The sequence below is a fragment of the Vulpes lagopus genome, chromosome 3 (assembly GCF_018345385.1).
Source record: "Vulpes lagopus strain Blue_001 chromosome 3, ASM1834538v1, whole genome shotgun sequence".
NCBI lineage: Eukaryota > Metazoa > Chordata > Mammalia > Carnivora > Canidae > Vulpes > Vulpes lagopus.
The window spans coordinates 106612947-106630020 of NC_054826.1; the positions used below are offsets into that span (position 1 = coordinate 106612947).

Consider the following 17074-nt stretch of genomic DNA (forward strand, 5'->3'; position numbering starts at 1 on the left):
GTGTTGTCCTGTGCATCCCGGCTGGTGCGTGGCGGGCAGCATGTCTCGGGCGAATGGGGACGCGCGTGGGGACACGGGGGGAGACGGCACTGCTGCTGCCAGCCCCTTCAGCTTCAGCCCGGAGCCCACACTCGAGGACATGTAAGCTGTCCCTGCCTAACCTGGGGAGGTCGCCCCTTTTTCCCTCCTATTGGGGAGTGCCCTTCCACGTGGTCTGGAAGAAGGCTAGCCGCTGTGCTGGGGTCCTAGCTCGCCTGGCTGATCTCGGGCGAGTCATCTAACCTCCTTATCTGCAAAATGGGCTTAGTGCTGCACCCCAGAGGCAGGGGAAATGGTGATGCCCGGTGAGTAATAGTAGAACCAGACCGGGGGAAATTGGGCTGCTACTTCTGATGCTGCTTCTGTCCGGCCTCTGCCCTCCAGGAGCGGGTGCTAGGACGTGGGCAAAGACAGTGCTGAGAGATGGGTGATATTTTTACTGGAGGAAATCGACGAGGGCTTCTTTGGGAAAGTGCCCCTGGAGTTTGATATGCAGAGAGAGGAATATTCCAGGTGTTCGAAACTGCAGAAGCGGCATTAGGAGGTGGAATAATAGAAAAGAGGATATTGGGAGCTTTCGATAGAGTTGAGGGTCTGTGTAAGGCGCACCTACTTTATAGATGAGGAGTCCAAGCCCCAAAGAGAAGAAATGATTTGCTTAAGGCCATCCACGGAATTCACTGCAGAATCCCTGATACTTCTGCCGCGATTACATATCACTGAGATGCCCTCCGGGCTCTGCGTCTTCTCTCCCATTCCCTAACCCTGGCACCTGGACTTCCGCCCCTTTCTTATATTCCAGCCGCCGCCTGCATGCTGAGTTTGCTGCTGAGCGAGACTGGGGCCAATTCCACCAGCCTCGGAACCTCCTGCTGGCCTTGGTGGGGGAAGTGGGGGAGCTAGCAGAGCTCTTGTGAGTAGATGGAAGTCTTTTTGGAAGAGTCTGTGTGTTATGGGGGAGGGGAACATTTATCTGCTCATGAAATATCCATACTGGGCTCTGTGCCTGGGTATAAAGATGACTCCCCTGTCCCTGCCCTCTTGGGGCATCCAGTCGCCTGGGAAAGAAAGGCGTGAAAACAGCAAGGCAGGTCCAAGTCTTAAGGTATGGTGGCAGCCTCTGGGGTGGACAGGAAGATATTCTTTGGAAGACCTTCTGGTGGCATTCCAGACCTGAGAACCATTTGCAAAGGTAGTCAAGTGGGCAAGGGCAAGTTAAATTCAGAGAGATTCTGAGACTCCTTCAGGGTAAGCCTTTCAAGGGAAAGCAAGGCTTTTGCATCTGTTTTGTTGTCTAGCGTGTCCCACGTGCCTGATGCACAATAGGCAGTAGGTATCTACAGAATGAGTGATGGGGCTGTGGAAGAGAGGGTGGCAACAGGGACCCAGAGTGACAGAGCTGGACTTAAGAAGTGATGGAGTTTGGGATCCCTGGGTGGCGCAGCGGTTTGGCGCCTGCCTTTGGCCCAGGGCACGATCCTGGAGACCCGGGATCGAATCCCACATCAGGCTCCCGGTGCATGGAGCCTGCTTCTCCCTCCGCCTGTGTCTCTGCCTCTCTCTCTCTCTGACTATCATAAATAAATAAAAAATTTAAAAAAAATTAAAAAAAAAAAAAAGAAGTGATGGAGTTTGGACAGAAGACCTGACCAGATTTGAGTGCTAGAAAGATCACTGTGCCTGCAGGGTGGATTGGGTCACCAAGAAAACTGGGGCAGGGGAGACCAATGGAGGCCAGTACCGATCAGGCAAGACATGGTTAGGCCTAAACCAGGGCACTCAGTTTGGGGATGGAGAAATGTGTGTGAGGGCAAGCCGTTCATTCATATGAACATCAGCTGTGGGCTAGGTCTTCTAGAATTAAGCCTTGAGGGCAGCCTGGGTGGCTCAGCGGTTTACCCCACCTTCAGCCCCGGGGGTGATCCTGAAGACCTGGGATCAAGTCCCATGTCGGGCTCCCTGCGTGGAGCTTGCTTCTCCCTCTCCCTGTGTCTCTGCCTCTCTCTCTCTCTCTCTCTCTCTCTCTCTCTGTTTCTCATGAATAAATAAAATCTTAAAAAAAAAAAAAAAAGAATTAAGCCTTGAACAAGATACACATAGTTTCTGGGGCACCCCGCCAGCCCAGTCTGTGAAGTGTGAGACTTTTTTTTTTTTTTTTTTTAAGATTTTACTTATTTATTCATGAGAGAGAGGGAGAGGCAGAGAAACAGGCTCCATGCAGGGAGCCCCACATGGGACTCCATCCCAGGTCTCCAGGATTACACCCTGAGCTGAAGGTGGCGCTAAACTGCTGAGCCACCCAGGCTGCCCAAAGGGTGAGACTCTTGATCCCACAGTTGTGAGTTTGAGCCCCATGTTGGGTGTAGAGATGACTTAAAAGTAGAATCTTTTTTTTTTTTTTTTTGCCAATGTATTCATTTTATTTCCAATTACCAATTATGTGGGAACATATTTCCCCTCTTCCAAACAAGGTCTCAAATCTCACTGGCCAATAGACAGCTCTCATTTTACCCAGCTATATCCAACTGTACATTTCGGAAGTGATGAAATTAATTAAAAGCCAGAGATAAAATTACAAAATTAACATATTGGATAAATATTAAGGAAATTTCCATTGGCTTTTTTATATTCTTTGGAGGAAAATAACATTTTTAGAGTCTCAAGTCAATTAATAGATACAAATAATACTATAGTTTCTCCATCTAGTGTGATAAAATCACACCCTGAAGGGTCCTAATACTATTTTTTAAATATTAAAATTCTTTCAAGCTACAAATATGTATAGAGAAAATTTTATTTAAGAGATAATCAATATTGAGCTTTCAAAGATATTATGGTAAAAAAAATTCAAAGATTCAATTATAGTAAAAATCTCAGCACTATTGCTTTGTCATTCTCAACAGTTAACTGTCATTCTCAGTTAACTGTTATAAAAATAATATTAAGTGACTTGAAGTTTTTTAACCTTCAAAAAATATGGAACGCTTCACGAATTTGCGTGTCATCCTTGCGCAGGGGCCATGCTAATCTTCTCTGTATCGTTCCAATTTTAGTATATGTGCTGCCGAAGCGAGCACAAAAGTAGAATCTTTGAAAAAAGAAAAAGACATGGTTCCTGACTTCAAAGTGCAAGGAGACTAACAATAAATAAACTAATTATATATATATATATATATATATATATATATATATATATATATATTTTTTTTTTTTTTTAAGATTCATTTATTTGAGGGAAAGAGAGCAGGGGGAGAGGCGAAGGGAGAGGGAGAGAATCTCCAGCAGACTCTGCTGAGCAGGAAGCTCGCCTTGGGGCTCAATCATTGGGGCTTGATCTCACAGCCCTGAGATCATGACCTGAGCTGAAATCAAGAGCCGGACACTTCACCAACTGAGCCACCTGGCCGGCCTTAAACTAATTTTAAAAGATCAGGAATTGCAATGAGTTCTATCAGGAAAATAACACAAGGTGATGAGAAAGAAAGCAACAGAAGGAGAAGGCTTTTCTTGAGGAGGGGACATCTGTGCTGAGATCTGAATATAGGAAGGAGCAACCATAGGAAGATGGGGGAAGCAATGAGAAGAACATTCACTCATTCATTCATTCATTTATTTTAAAGACTGTATTTATCTGTTCATGAGAGAGGCAGAGACATAGGCAGAGGGAGAAGCCGGCTCCCTGTAGGGAGCCTGATGTAGGACTCGATCCCAGGATCCCCGTATCATGCCCTGAGCCGAAGGTAGATGCTCAACCACTGAGCCACCCAGGTGCCTCTAGAAGAGCTTTAATTTAAAGCAGAGGGAGCAGCTAAGTGCAAAGGCCCTCTGACAGTTTGGGCTGTTTGCCAGACAGAACAAGCCAGAGTGGCTTTAGGTGGAGAGAGAGAAGAGAGGGGTGGATAATGACTTTGGAAGAGGCAGGAGACAACTCACACAGGACCTGAAGGGCATGGTCAGCGGTTTGGATTTTATTCCAAGTACAGCTGAATTCTAGCAGTGCAGGGACAAAGTGTAATTTGTGGGTTTAAAAGATGGTACTGAGCAAGAGTTGAAGATGAGTTAGCAAGCTTTCATAGTTGTCCAAGTCTGGGGATTAGTCTGGAGTAGCAGTGGCTCGGCTGGAGAGAAGAGAAGTCTTAACAAATGAGATGTTTTCTTACCCACTCCTTGGCTCAGGTTGGGACACAGAGGTCTGGATGAGTCATCTGCCTAAGGCCCAGATGGTTGAGTTGCCCTTGAAGGAAATTCCTAAGAGATGGGAGTTCACTGGGGTGCTCCTGAGAGAGGTGGGGCTCATCGTCTTAGCTAGCATCTGTGTTTGTGCCTATCTCTGTGTTCTGCCTCCAGTCAGTGGAAGCCTGATGAGGAGCCTGGCCCCCAAGCCTGGTCCCCCAGGGAACGGGCAGCCCTTCAAGAGGAACTTAGTGACGTCCTCATCTACCTGGTAGCACTAGCAGCCCGCTGCCATGTGGACCTGCCCCAAGCAGTGCTCTCCAAGATGGACCTCAACCGTCGGCGCTATCCAGCACATCTGTCCCGTGGCTCTGCCCTCAAGTATACAGACTTGCCCCATGGGGCCACCTGTGAAGACCAAGCTGTGGGGCCTGCAAACCTTGACTGTGAGTCCACAGGCAAGGCCTCAACCTAGAAATATGGGCACAGGACTTGCAACTCAGCATGGCATCTGAGAAACAGAAAGTGGCCTGGCTGTGGAACTTTGTTCTAGTCCTTTTCTAACAGAGCATGGGTTTAGGGGCCCTACTTCCTAAGGTCTGAGGCCCAAGAACCTCCAGAAGACAGCCTCCTGGTATTTTTGCTCTCAATAAAAGTTTTAGTTAGCAACTTCTGGATTCTTCCTGGAGTGACTAAGTACTATTTCAGCAGGTACTAGAGAAGGGCACCAGGGATGCTTCCGAGCCCAGCTCCCATGTTTCTCTAGGTACCTCCCACCTAGAGGGCAGAGAGATCTGATTTCTAGCAAGATCCCTGTCTGATGTCATGCAATTCCCTTACCCCTTCTGGGCATCTAAAATTTTTTATTTTTAGATTTTATTTATTTGAAAGAGAGAGAGCAAGCACAAGCAGGGGGAGGGGCAGAGGGAGAAGCCAACTCCCTGCTGAGCAGGGAGCCTGGTGTGGGGCTCAATCCCAGGACCCTAGGATCATGACCTGAGCCAAAGAAAGATGTTTAACCAACTGAGGCACCCCCTCTTCCGGGCATCTAAAGGGGACTGGCGGGTATATGTAGTGTTAGTTAAAGGCCCAGGTTTTGGGGCTAGACTCTTCGGGTTCACGTGCCATCTATGATACTTACAAGCTGGATGACATTCATCAAACTACATTTATCTTTCTGTGCCTTGGCTTCCTCATCTAAAATGAAAACAGTATCTACCTTATAGGGTTGTAAGGTTTAAGTAAGTTATCTTTAAGTAGAGTGTTTAGAACAGTACCTGGGGAAAAAAAAAAAAGAACAGTGCCTGGTATGTAGTAGGGACTTCCTAAGTTTGTACTTAGCTGTTTTTCAACTGAAAACTTTCAGGGGCCCAGAGCAGGAAATGTCAACAATTAAAAGGGTCCTGGGCCTAAAACCCATCCTCATCTATCAGGATCCCAACCCTGTGAGCACCTAATGCCCCTCTCTCTGGGCCCCCATGACAAATTGGAGTCAAGTGTCTAAGGTGGAGAACAGAGATTCCTCTCCTCTTGAAGAGGACCTCTTGCCTCCTCCCCTGTCCTCCCAAGGCCAACTTCCACTTGTACATCTAAAAGATAACGTTGGGTGTATATGATTTACTCGTGACACCTCAGGCACATCACTCCCTTTCTGGGATACCCATGGCCTGCCTCCCTCACAGAATGGAGTAATGCTGGGGGAAAAACCTTTAAACTACTTTTTCCACCCCTAATGAGCCTATTTCCAGGTCAGTAAAATGAGGCATTCCTTTTAACTGGTCTCATTCCTTTTACGAAAGACCTCTTCCCAGGTAAAACACAATCTGGATTAGAACTGTTTCAGCTCTGTATTCCCAAACCTACCTTTCCTCTTCCTGCTAGTGACAGCAGGAACCTTATCCTTGCTGATCTTTTATCATATATCCTCTCCTTGATGAATTCTCTCCTCTCTCTGTATAACCAACTTCTCTTCCTATCAGCCCTGCCACCAGCATATATAAAGCATAAAAGATTTTCTTCCCTACAGACAAAACAAACCCAACAAACCTCCAGCCATTTCCCTCTTGCTTTTCACAGCCAAGCCTCTTAAAATAGGTTGTCAACACCCAACCACTCTACTTCCTTATTCTCCTATTTATACTCTAGCCCACTCCAGGATGGCTTTCACTCCCACTCCTCTCCCCACTTTCCCTGAGCTACAGATACAGCATCTAACAGCTGACCACTCCCTCCATGAGACACTCTAGATTTCCCAGAAAAGACAGTTTTCTTTCCACTTGTGGCTGCGATTTCTTGGGTACCCTCTTCTAGAGATGGTATCCTGCACTCCAGACCTGATATCCCCAACCTATTATTTCCAATCACCTCTGACCCCCTCCTCGTTTACCTCACACCCGACGTGTCTAGATTGGGACATAATTACCGCTGCTTCAGTGCCTATCCTGTTCTCATCCTGTGCCCTCCTCTCCACCACCACCCGCAGCTAAGAAATGAAGCCAGCCCATCTCTCGTAGACTGACTGAAGTTTATGCCTGCTCACCAAACAAAAGGGTGACTGATCCAAACGTGCTATTTGTGCACCCTTCCAGACCTGAAGTTATGAGTACTCCCCACACATAAAGCCAGTTCAGGGAACCCTTTTGGGCCCACAGTCCCGCTGGGCTCCGTAACTCATTTAAGTCACTTAAGCCTGGGTAAAACGCCACCTTTCCTCCTTTACCCCCACCTTATTCACGGGCACGGGTGGGGCGAAGATATAATACTTTATTCACTAACACGGGTCAAGGGATTGTAGTGAGCGGGGAGTGGGTACTGTTTCCAGGGTTCCCAGTTAGGGGATTCTCCCTGCCTCCTAGTTCCAAGGCAGCCAGGCCTGCCATCCCACCCTTTCCCAGCCCGGGATGGAGGGCCAAGAGGGCCAGGTTAACGCAGGCCCAGATGGGGGTCCCAGCGTGCACGCCAATCCCCCACCCCAGCCGGACGCTTGCGGCCCCGGGGCGACAAGAACGGCGGCTCAGCTGCCCTCGCAGTCTGGGCAGCGCTCGGTGGCAGTGGTGGCCGTGGAGCCAGGCGGTAGCTTGAAGTCCCGGCCGCAGCCGGCGCAGATATAGAGACGGCGCCGCATGTGCGCGCGACGGTGGCGGATGAAATGCGAACTGAGGCGGAAGCGCCGGCCGCACTCGGAGCACGGGTAGGGCCGCTCGCCCGTGTGAGTGCGCGCATGCTCCGCCAGGTTGGAGCGGTGGCCGAAGCGGCGGCCGCACACGGCGCAGCGGTGCGGCTTCTCGCCCGTGTGCACGCGTCGGTGCTTGGCCAGCGCCGAACTCTGCGCGAAGCGCGTGCCGCAGTCGGCGCATGCGTACGGCCTCTCGCCCGTGTGCGTGCGTCGGTGGCGCGCCAGGCACGAGCTGCCGCCGAAGGCGCGTCCGCAGTCCGGGCACGCGTACGGCTTCTCGCCCGTGTGCACGCGCAGGTGCTGTGCGTAGTTGGAGCTCTGCGCGAAGCGGCGGCCGCAGTGCGCGCATGCGTACGGCTTCTCGCCCGTGTGGCGCCGCCGGTGCTGCCGCAGGTTCGAGGCGGCGGAGAAGCGCTTGTCGCACTCGGGGCACTCGTAGGGCCGCTCGCCCGTGTGCGTGCGGCCGTGTTTGGTCAGCGCCGACTTCTGCGAGAAGCGCCGACCGCACTCGGTGCACGCGAAGGGCCGCTCGCCCGTGTGCGTGCGTGCGTGCTTGGCCAGCGTGGAGCGGCGCGCGAAGGCGCGGCCGCAGTCCGGGCACGCGTGCGGGCGCGCCGGGTCGGCAGACGGCGCGGGTGCCTCCTTCTGGACCTGCGGGGAGAGGGGAGGAGGGACACGTCAGTCCTGAGGGCCGCGCGCGGGGGCGGAGGCCTGGGTGTCCGCAAGCTGCAGCCCCTTGGTCCCCGTTGTAAGAGCAAAGGCGGCTGTGCGCTTTAAACGAGAGTATGTTAACGCACGTATTAGGCGTCTAAGACAAGCCCAGTGTCTTCCTAGCTATTCGTTATCAATTGGGCATATAAATTGGGCATAATTGATAATATCAATTGGGCATATATCAATTGGGCCGGACTCTGTAGGCACTGGGGATTCAACATTAAGTTAAAAAATAATAATAATAATCCTGGGCAGCCCGGGTGGCTCAGCGGTTTGGCGCCGCCTTCAGCCCAGGGCCGGATCCTGGAGACCCAGAATCGAGTCCCACATCGGGCTCCCTGCATGGTGCCTGCTTCTCCCTCTGTCTGTGTCTCTGCCTCTCTCTCTCTCTCATGAATAAATAAATAAAATCTTAAAAAAAAAAATCCTGCTTCAGGAAAAATTGATAGAGTGCTGGTATTGGGGCGGGGAGGGGGTGCTGCAAATTTAAATAGGATTTTTACATCTTACTGATAACGTGAGCAAACACCTAAAGGACGTGAGAGAGCAGGCTACAGAGGGAACCACATGGCCCTGTGGGGAGTTTGCCCTTTGAGTTCCAGGAATGGCACCAAAAAAGTGCCTCGGGCAGAATGCTTGAAGGGAAGAGTGATGGATGGGGTGGTCTTGGAGCAGATCGCTTAGCTTAGGGCCAAGTAATATGAGTGAGACGGGGAACCAACAGAGATGTCAGATGGTTTGGAGCAGGGAGCGGAACAGATCAGACTCATTTTCAAAGTCACCCTCAGGTTGCTCGGGTTGAGAACAGAAAGGAGAGGAGAGGACAGAAGCAGGAACCCAGTGAGGAGGCTACAGTACTGCAGCCATCTCTGAAGAGAAGACAGTGGCTCAGACCCAGGTTACAGGTGGAAAGTGAAGGTGGTCGGCTTCTGGAAGTATTTTGCAGTTTGAGAAACAGATTTGATAATAGATTGGATATGAAGTGTAATGAAATAGAGGGAGTCCAAATGACCAAGGATTTTGAGTTTGGCCATTACAAAGGTGGAGTGGCCATCTGTAGCAATGAAGGCATTGGGGAAGCAAGGTGGTAGTTGAAATTTGTTTCAGAGCATATCTGCAGTTCTCCTTGACACATCTGGAGCTGCAAGAGGTCTATGCTTGGAGATGTTTATTGGGAAGGTATCAGCCTATTGATGGTTTTTCAGGCTGAGTCCAGATGAGATCACCCCAGGAATGGGCAGAGAGAACATGGAGCAAAAAGATGAATAACCAGCAAAGACTGGCAGGAGCAGTCAGTGAGGCAGGAGATCAAGGAGGGCATGATGTCTTAGACGCCAGGCTGGGACCAAGTCCAGGCTCTTTGATAAACTTCTCAGAGCAAGCACCTATCATTTTTTAAGTTGTGAAGAAAGCAAGGCCTGAAATGGAAAGTATTGAAAACGAGCTGGTTTCATGAGGCCTGAGCCTCTAGAGATTTAAAAAAAAAAAAAAAATGCTTTGTAAGAGGCAAGGGAAGAGGAAACATTTTTACTAAGGGAAGAGTGAAGAGGAATATTGGGGGCACGTTGCTCCCTTCTTAGAAAAGAGAATGCTCATCCCAGCAAAAGTGATAGTGAACACCTACCGTGAACCAGACAGGTATATTAATTCATGACCAAATCAAATATTTGGCACACATTAAGGACAAGAAAGTGTTACCTTCTCCCCATATTCAATCTCCACAAAGAATTATTACTATTCTCATCTAGATAAAGAAACTGTAAAAAAAAAAAAAAAAAAAAGAAAGAAACTGTTACAGGGTGAGTGACAAGGACACTAAGGCTCTTAAGTTGCAAGGAGGACAACTTCAAGTCCTTTTTTTTTTTTTTTTTTTACAACTTCAAGTCCTTTGAGAACCGTTGTAAAGGGGATCCCTGGGTGGCTCAGCAGTTTGGCACCTGCCTTCGGCCCAGAGTGTGATCTTGGAGTCCCAGGATCGAGTCCCACGTCAGGCCTCCTGCATGGAGCCTGCTTCTCCCTCTGCCTATGTCTCTTCCTCTCTCTGTCTCTCATGAAAAAATAAAATCTTTAAGAAACTGAAAAATAAGGCCGTTTGGGATATTAGTGACCAGCCAGGGGAATTCTGGCGATAACAGTGGTAACGTTATAGTGTAAGCTTTGACAGTGCTATTTTATGTATACTCTCGTACTGAAGCTTCCTGTCACCCCCCTTAAATTGGGTATCTTTTGATAGCTGAGAAACAGAGGCTCAGTGAGGTGAGATTCACAAAGCCAAGGGGTGTCAGGACTGACTCTAGAGCACTCTCTTTTAACGAGTAGACTACACTGCTTCCCCACACTAGCACAGGCAAGATGTGACAAAGGCTGGACTCCAAGTCCTTGATACTCTCCAAGAGGGATTCAAGGTTAAATTACAACTTGATACTTTAAAACAAGAAACTCCCCACAGCAGGGGTGCCTGAGTGGCTCAGTGGTTGAGTGTCTGCCTTCAGCTGGGGGCATGATCCTGGGGTCCTGGGGTCCAGTCCCACATCCGGCTCCCTGCATGGAGCCTGCTTCTCCCTCTGCCTGTGTCTCTGCCTCTCTCTGTGTGTCTCTCATGGATAAATAAATAAAAATCTTTAAAAAAAAAAAAAAAAGAAAAAGAAAAACTCCCCACAACAGGTTGGCAACAGTCTGATTTCAAAGTCATACTTTCCAATCTTGCCTGGGTTTTGACATCTGTTGGGTTTATTTGGACACATCAGCCATTGTAGAGAGACTTTTTCTCATTATATTTTCATTCTTCTGGCCCATTTTTCTTTGGCACCCTTATGTAAGATGATTTGGATGAGCCTGAGGGCTTCCATATGCTGGGTTCACTGATTTATGAGAAAGGAATTATTCATGTGAGTAGCCTTAGTATCTCCAACTTCAGGATGCCTTGGATGCCCCAGGAAGATTTTTTGTTTTGTTTTGTTTTGTTTTTTAGTAATCTCTACATTGAATATGGGACTCAGACACATGACCCTGAGATCAAGAGTTGCATGTTCTACCAACTGAGCCAGCCAGGAACCCTCCCAGAAAAATCTTGGTAAGACAGGCAGGGTCTAGCTCATTAAGAACCCAGGCAAGTCACTCCCTTCTCCTGTTTCACTGTCCCAAGGAAGGCTATGTGAGATCAAAATTTTCCAACTTGAGCATGCACACCACAAGATGCAAGAGGACTCTAGGTTATTATGTAGGGAAACTATCCTTTAAAATCATTATGTATTTATTTTCATGGACATAAGAAAAACAATAGATCACATAAAATCCACAATTCCATCATTATTATTATTTAGATGAAGGCAGATTTATTCAAAAAAGCGATGCAAATCTATCTGAAGAAAAGCAGTAAAGAGGGGCACCTGGGTGGCTCAGTGGTTGAGCATCTGCTTGTGTTTTTTGTTTTTTAAAAGATTGATTGATTGATTGATTGACTGATTCATGAGAGACAGAGACACAGGCAGAGGGAGAAGCAGGCACCATGCAGGGAGCCCAATGTGGGACTCTATCCCCGGTCTCCAGGATCACACCCTGGGCCTGAAGGCGGCACTAAACCGCTGAGCCACCCAGGCTGCCCAAGCATCCGCCTTTGGCTCAGGTCATGATCCCAGGGTCCTGGGATCGAGTCCTGCATCAAGCTCCTCACAGGGAACCTGCTTCTCCCTCTGCCTATGTCTCTGCCTCTCTCTGTGTGTCTCTCATGAATAAATAAAATCTTTAAAATAAAAGAAAAGCAGTAAATAGATGAACACAGGGATGCCTGGATGGCTCAGCAGTCGAGTGTCTGTCTTCGGCTCAGGGAGTGATCCAAGGGTCCAGGGATAAAGTCCCACATCGGGCTCCCTGCAAGGAGCCTGCTTCTCCCTCTGCCTATATCTCTGCCCCTCTCTCTGTATCTCTCATGAATGAATAAATAAAATCTTTAAAAAAAAATAGATGAGCACAACAAGTGATTGATATACATGTCACTGAAGCCTGGCAAATACCAAGTCAGTTGATCATTAAAGGCCCTTCCATGTCTTAAATTCTACAACAGGAAAAAAAAAAAAAAAAAAAATTCTACAACAGGTAAACTTAAACATTAGAATGGTTTTTGGACCATAACAAGAGGGTACTATGAATATACAATCAATGTAATATAATAATAGAAAAATCCAAGTTATTTGAAGTTTGTGATTTTGTCTTCCTGCTTAAATATATATTTTTTAAATCAGGCAAACATATGTTTCCCCCAGCCATTACTTTCCTAATTAAGAACAATAGCTACGGGACACCTGGGTGGCTCAGTGGTTGAGCGTCTGCCTTTGGCTCAGATTGTGATACCACAATCCCAGAATCGAGTTCCACATCGGGCTCCCTGCATGGAGTCTGCTTCTCCCCCCTGCCTATGTTTCTGCCTCTCTCTCTCTCTGTGTCTCTCACACAGAGAAACACTTTATTATTATTTATAAATAAATAAAATATTGAAGAAAAAAAAGAGCAATAACTACCATTCACTGAGGATTCTCTATGTGCCAAGAACTGCTCTAAGTGCTTTTTTCCCATGTTCTCATTTTAAACTCTCACAGCCCATTGGGTTAGGTACCACCTGCTCAATTTTTGAACAAGGAAATAAGACTCAGCAGTAAAGCGATTACCCAAGGCCCTACAGCTCATCAATGGCAGTGGCAGGGTTTGAACTGAAAGTCTTTCCTTGTCCAAAATACCTATTCTCTTATCCATGATGCAATTCTATCTCATTGACAAGTTTGAGATAACCTATACAGCTTGTCTCCCTCCCCTAGTCTCTTTTAGCAGTTAGAATCTCCCCTCTTTTCAGTACAAAGTATAAAATAATGACTCCATTCTCTTGTTCCTAGAAACAGGAATTGTGGCCTATAGATCAGCAACATCAGTGTCATTAGGAACTTGTTAGAAATGCAGAATCTCAAGGTCCATCCCAGACCTGCAGAATTAAAATCTTCATTTTAACAAGATCACCAGGTGATTTGTATTATGCATGTTAAAAGTTAAGAAACCTAAAAAAAAAAAAAAAAAAAAAAAAAAAAGTTAAGAAACCTGATCTAGAAGAGACAAGAGCTACTCCTGGAGAAAGCAAGGGAAAAAGGTGAAGAGGGTTTTACAGGCTGAGAGACCACATGGGCAAAGTCTTAAAAGATGAGAAACGGTCGAGTGTGTTTGAAGTCAGGGCATGGGATAGGTACTGAGTGATTAGAGATAAGACAGGACATGAGGTGGGATCGTCAGGAGCTTTGAATGCCAGGCTTAGGACCTGAGACTTTATCCTGAAGGAACAGGAAACCACTCAAGGTTTTAAGCAAAGAGACAGGATTGGATGTGCATAGAGCCCTCTGAGAAAATATTTTCTAGGGGATCCCTGGGTGGCGCAGCGGTTTGGCGCCTGCCTTTGGCCCAGGGTGTGATCCTGGAGACCCGGGATCGAATCCCACGTCGGGCTCCCGGTGCATGGAGCCTGCTTCTCCCTCAGCCTGTGTCTCTACCTCTCTCTTTCTCTCTGTGTGACTATCATAAATAAATAAAAATTAAAAAAAAAAGAAATCCTTTTCTATTCATTAAAGATGGACTGGATTTTGATAGGCATTGAGAGGATATTCCAGCCCCTGAGTGCAACATTATTAAGGCTTATGCTGGACAATAACTGACCAGATGATAACAAAGAGTCACAGAATGTCAGCGTTGGAAAGAGCTTTTGAAATCACCATATCATAGAAACTGAGTCTCAGGGAGACCACACAGCAAGTTAATGAGCTATGCTGTGGGCACAGTGCTAAAAGTGCATGGGATATCTGTGTCCAATCCTCAATTCCAACCTCCACCCCCAAACCCAGTAACCCAGATGATACTTCTCAGACTGGCATTCGAGGACCTTAAGTTTCATTACCCCCCTTTATAGATGAGAAAGCCGAGGCCAGGCTGGTAAATGGTGGTTAGGATTTGAACCAATGCTTTTCACTGCTACATAATACCATTTAGAGTCTAGCCCTACATACTTTCAATGAATAGACATGCCCACTCTCTACTTCCTTATCCTTACCTCCAGCCAGTCCAGTCAGGGTTCCCAAATATCCTTTCTCCACTGCTGTCACAACCTTAGAGCAAGCTATCAACTTTACTTGGCCTGGTCTCCCCATAGTAGCCAATGATTCTTCTAAATAGAAAACCCAGTTATGTCCCTCCAATTTGAGGCTCTGTCTAAATTCGTATGCTGGCTTCCAAAGCCGTTTTACTATCTGGCTCCACCTACTTCTCAGGCCTCATCTCTTCTGAGTCTCTAAGTTTGCTATTCCTCCTCCTGGGATGCCCTTTCTCCTCCATTTTCCAAATGACCACTACGTCTTCATGGACCAAGTCAAGTCACCTCCATGAAGCCTTCCCCATTGCCTTGAGTTGTTTGACCTTAGTCACCTGCCTAGGCCTCCAGGCTGCCTTCCCTATTCATTCCCAGCTCCAGGGTTCAGCCCAGAAAATTCTTTGATAAAAAGGAGTTGAAAAATCTCCAGAAGGATGACCTAGTGCAAGGTTCTGAACCATAGGGAGAAGAATGAATATCAGCAACAAATATTTACATAGTGTTCATTATGCACCAGACACAGTTCTAACTCTTTACAAGTACTAATTCATTTAGTCCTCACAACCTCAAGAGGTAGGTGTTGTTAAGATTTTCCTTTCACAAATGAGGAAACTGAGCCACAAAGAGGTTGACAAACTTACCCAGGGTCACAAAACTGGAAGGTTTTAGGGTGGGAAGTCCACCTAAGCTCTGGAGTCTGGGTGCTTTTTTTTTTTTTCATGTATTTAAGGATTTCATCTTTTTAAGTAATCTCTACACCCACCATGGGTTTGGAACCCACAACCTCAAAATCACGTATTGCATGTTCTACTGACTGAGCCAGCCAGGCACCCCTGGAATCTGGGTTCTTAACTTATAGGCGAAGGGTCGAGATCAGGGGATCCACTGAGCCAGAAGAGGCAGGCTGAGCTAGGATGACAGGACAAGGAGGCCTGAGGAAAATGGAACTAAACAGTTATTTTGACTGGAATGGTGGCCAAAGCATCCAGCCCCCTCCCCTTTGGGCCCACCACACCCACTAGGGGGCAGCAGAGCTGTCTTTCCCAGAGAACTGGCTCCACGCAGGAAGAAATCAGCCTGCGCCCAGAAACCCCGCCCAACAGGAGTCTTCCAGTTGGACTCACAGCTCCTCTGGTTGGGGCTAAGAGTTCTATAGAGTTCTGGGAAGTAGAAACAGATCTGGTGGCACTTAGGATCTCCAATGGAGTAATCTAACTCATTCAGATCTCCTTAAAACTCCTCTCTTTAAAACTTCAAAATCCTCAGGATAAAACCCAGGGGTCCCACTCAGCCTGCCAACCACCCTACTCTCATCTATGCTACAGCGTGACTGAACCACCTGCCTTCACTTCTCCCAGTGCCCCACATACTCCTCTGAGTAATGAATTGAATCCCTTCTAAATCTCAGATCCCCACTGGTCTCAGCTAAGCCATCCCTTTAATAACTTTGAGACCTTGGGTCAGTCACCAAACTGTCCAGTTTTCCAGGCCTGTTTCCTCACCTGTAAAATGGATCAGATACTATCTATATTACAGATTTGCAGTACTTAGAACAGTGTCTGGTGCAGAGCAAATGCCACTAAGAGTCAGCTGTTCCTGTTGCTGTTGCCTACCTAGCCACCCCTCCCCCCACCAGGAAGTGTGCATTAAGTTCCCAGCTCTGGGCTTCCACACCTCCTGTGCCTGCACCCATCACGCGGGATTGTAGCTGCGTGGTTACTCCTCAGTCTAATCCTGCTAGACATCAAGCTCCATGGGGAACCACGGAAACCCAGGAGAGCTGGCACAGTAGGTGTGACATCTGTATGATGGCAGCATGGGCAGTAGGGCAGAAGGATGGGCCACCAACCCTGAGATTCTAGGTCTCAGATTCAAAGGAAAGTAGGGGCTGGATCGCTAGCTTGTCTGAGGGAGGGGGACCTGACCAGACTTAAGGATAACCAGGCCCCCTGGTGCGGGACTCGTACCTCTTTGTTGTCCATGGGGATCTTGAGTTTCACCACTTCATACTTCTCCTCACCCTCATCTTCCTCACCCTTCACCAACAGCACCATCTCCTCTTGCATCTCTTCCTCTTCCTCCTCCTCTGTCTGCTGTTCACCAGGCATCTTGGTGTCCTAGGGCGACGTGCTGGGTCAAAAGCTCAGGACTCGCGCCCCCGTCCTACCCCCTACCCCCTATCCTCCGCCCAATGGCCCTGACCCCAGCAAGGCAGTGGAACCTTGGCTTTTCCCGCTCTGCCCTGCCCTCTTCCCTCACCCCAGCCCAGCCCCAGGACCAGCTCCGAAGGCACTCGTTCTCTCCACTCATCCCGGCATTCAAGGCCCTGAACAGTTCGAATCTCCAGCCCCAGCAAGTCGCCACCCTCCCCGCGCTGAGTCACTCCTCGGCGCCTGGGCCAGCGGTCCTGAGCTCTAGGGCACGGGCTGGGGGCGGGATCCGGCCGGAGACCCTGGGGGGCGCGCACTCACCAGCCGCAGATTCCGCGCTCCCACAGCCCCTGGCCAGGGCGCCGGGCGGTTGGGCACTCGGTGAGGCCGCGGCTCCGGGGGCGGGGCGGGGCGGGGCCCCGTCAACGGCCGTTCATTGGTCAGATCATCTAACCCCGCCCCTGAGGGGGAGGGGCCCGGAGGACCCAGGCGTCCGGCCAGAACTGCCCCGGGAGGGTGGCGAGCCCGAATCTGGCGCCCTCAGCTGTACCCCAACTCCCAGGGATCCCCGGGCCGACCCATCCCGGTGTCCAAGGTCCTCGCAGTCCAGTTGTAACCTACCTTCAAGGTTCGTCTCCTGTGGCCGCCCCTGAGGTCTCCGCTGCGGCCAGGCGCGTCTGCTCCGCCCAAAATAGGCCACGTGCG

General features: G+C 48.7%; 2 protein-coding genes and 1 non-coding gene across 4 annotated transcripts; 1 reads left to right on the plus strand and 2 right to left on the minus strand.

Annotated features, from left to right (window-relative positions):
• On the plus strand, positions 1 to 4881 carry DCTPP1 (dCTP pyrophosphatase 1). The gene is made up of 3 exons (XM_041750497.1): positions 1 to 141; positions 842 to 952; positions 4387 to 4881. The coding sequence occupies exons 1-3, from the start codon at positions 41 to 43 to the stop codon at positions 4685 to 4687; spliced, it is 513 nt and encodes a 170-aa protein (XP_041606431.1). The 5' UTR covers positions 1 to 40; the 3' UTR covers positions 4688 to 4881.
• Positions 3010 to 3116, minus strand: LOC121488419. The gene has a single exon (XR_005987048.1). It is a non-coding gene; the product is annotated as a U6 spliceosomal RNA (small nuclear RNA).
• Positions 4882 to 6955: 2074 nt separating the features above from the next.
• Positions 6956 to 17074, minus strand: ZNF771 (zinc finger protein 771). Of its 2 annotated transcripts, none has more exons than XM_041750496.1 (3): positions 16991 to 17074; positions 16187 to 16336; positions 6956 to 8038 (listed from the first exon to the last, which is right to left on the minus strand). In XM_041750496.1, the coding sequence occupies exons 2-3, from the start codon at positions 16325 to 16327 to the stop codon at positions 7226 to 7228; spliced, it is 954 nt and encodes a 317-aa protein (XP_041606430.1). In that variant the 5' UTR covers positions 16328 to 16336; positions 16991 to 17074; the 3' UTR covers positions 6956 to 7225. The 2 variants fall into 2 exon arrangements, with proteins under 2 accessions (XP_041606430.1, XP_041606429.1); XM_041750495.1 differs by lacking the exon at positions 16991 to 17074 and adding an exon at positions 16691 to 16921.

Coding starts and splice junctions, on each gene's coding strand:
- DCTPP1 (XM_041750497.1), top strand. CDS start 41: ATGTCTCGGGCGAATGGGGACGCGCGTGGGGACACGGGGGGAGACGGC. Junction 142..841: donor GAGCCCACACTCGAGGACAT/GTAAGCTGTCCC, acceptor CTTATATTCCAG/CCGCCGCCTGCATGCTGAGT. Junction 953..4,386: donor GGGGAGCTAGCAGAGCTCTT/GTGAGTAGATGG, acceptor TTCTGCCTCCAG/TCAGTGGAAGCCTGATGAGG.
- ZNF771 (XM_041750496.1), bottom strand. CDS start 16,327: ATGCCTGGTGAACAGCAGACAGAGGAGGAGGAAGAGGAAGAGATGCAA. Junction 8,039..16,186: donor TCCCCATGGACAACAAAGAG/GTACGAGTCCCG, acceptor CTCTCCCCGCAG/GTCCAGAAGGAGGCACCCGC.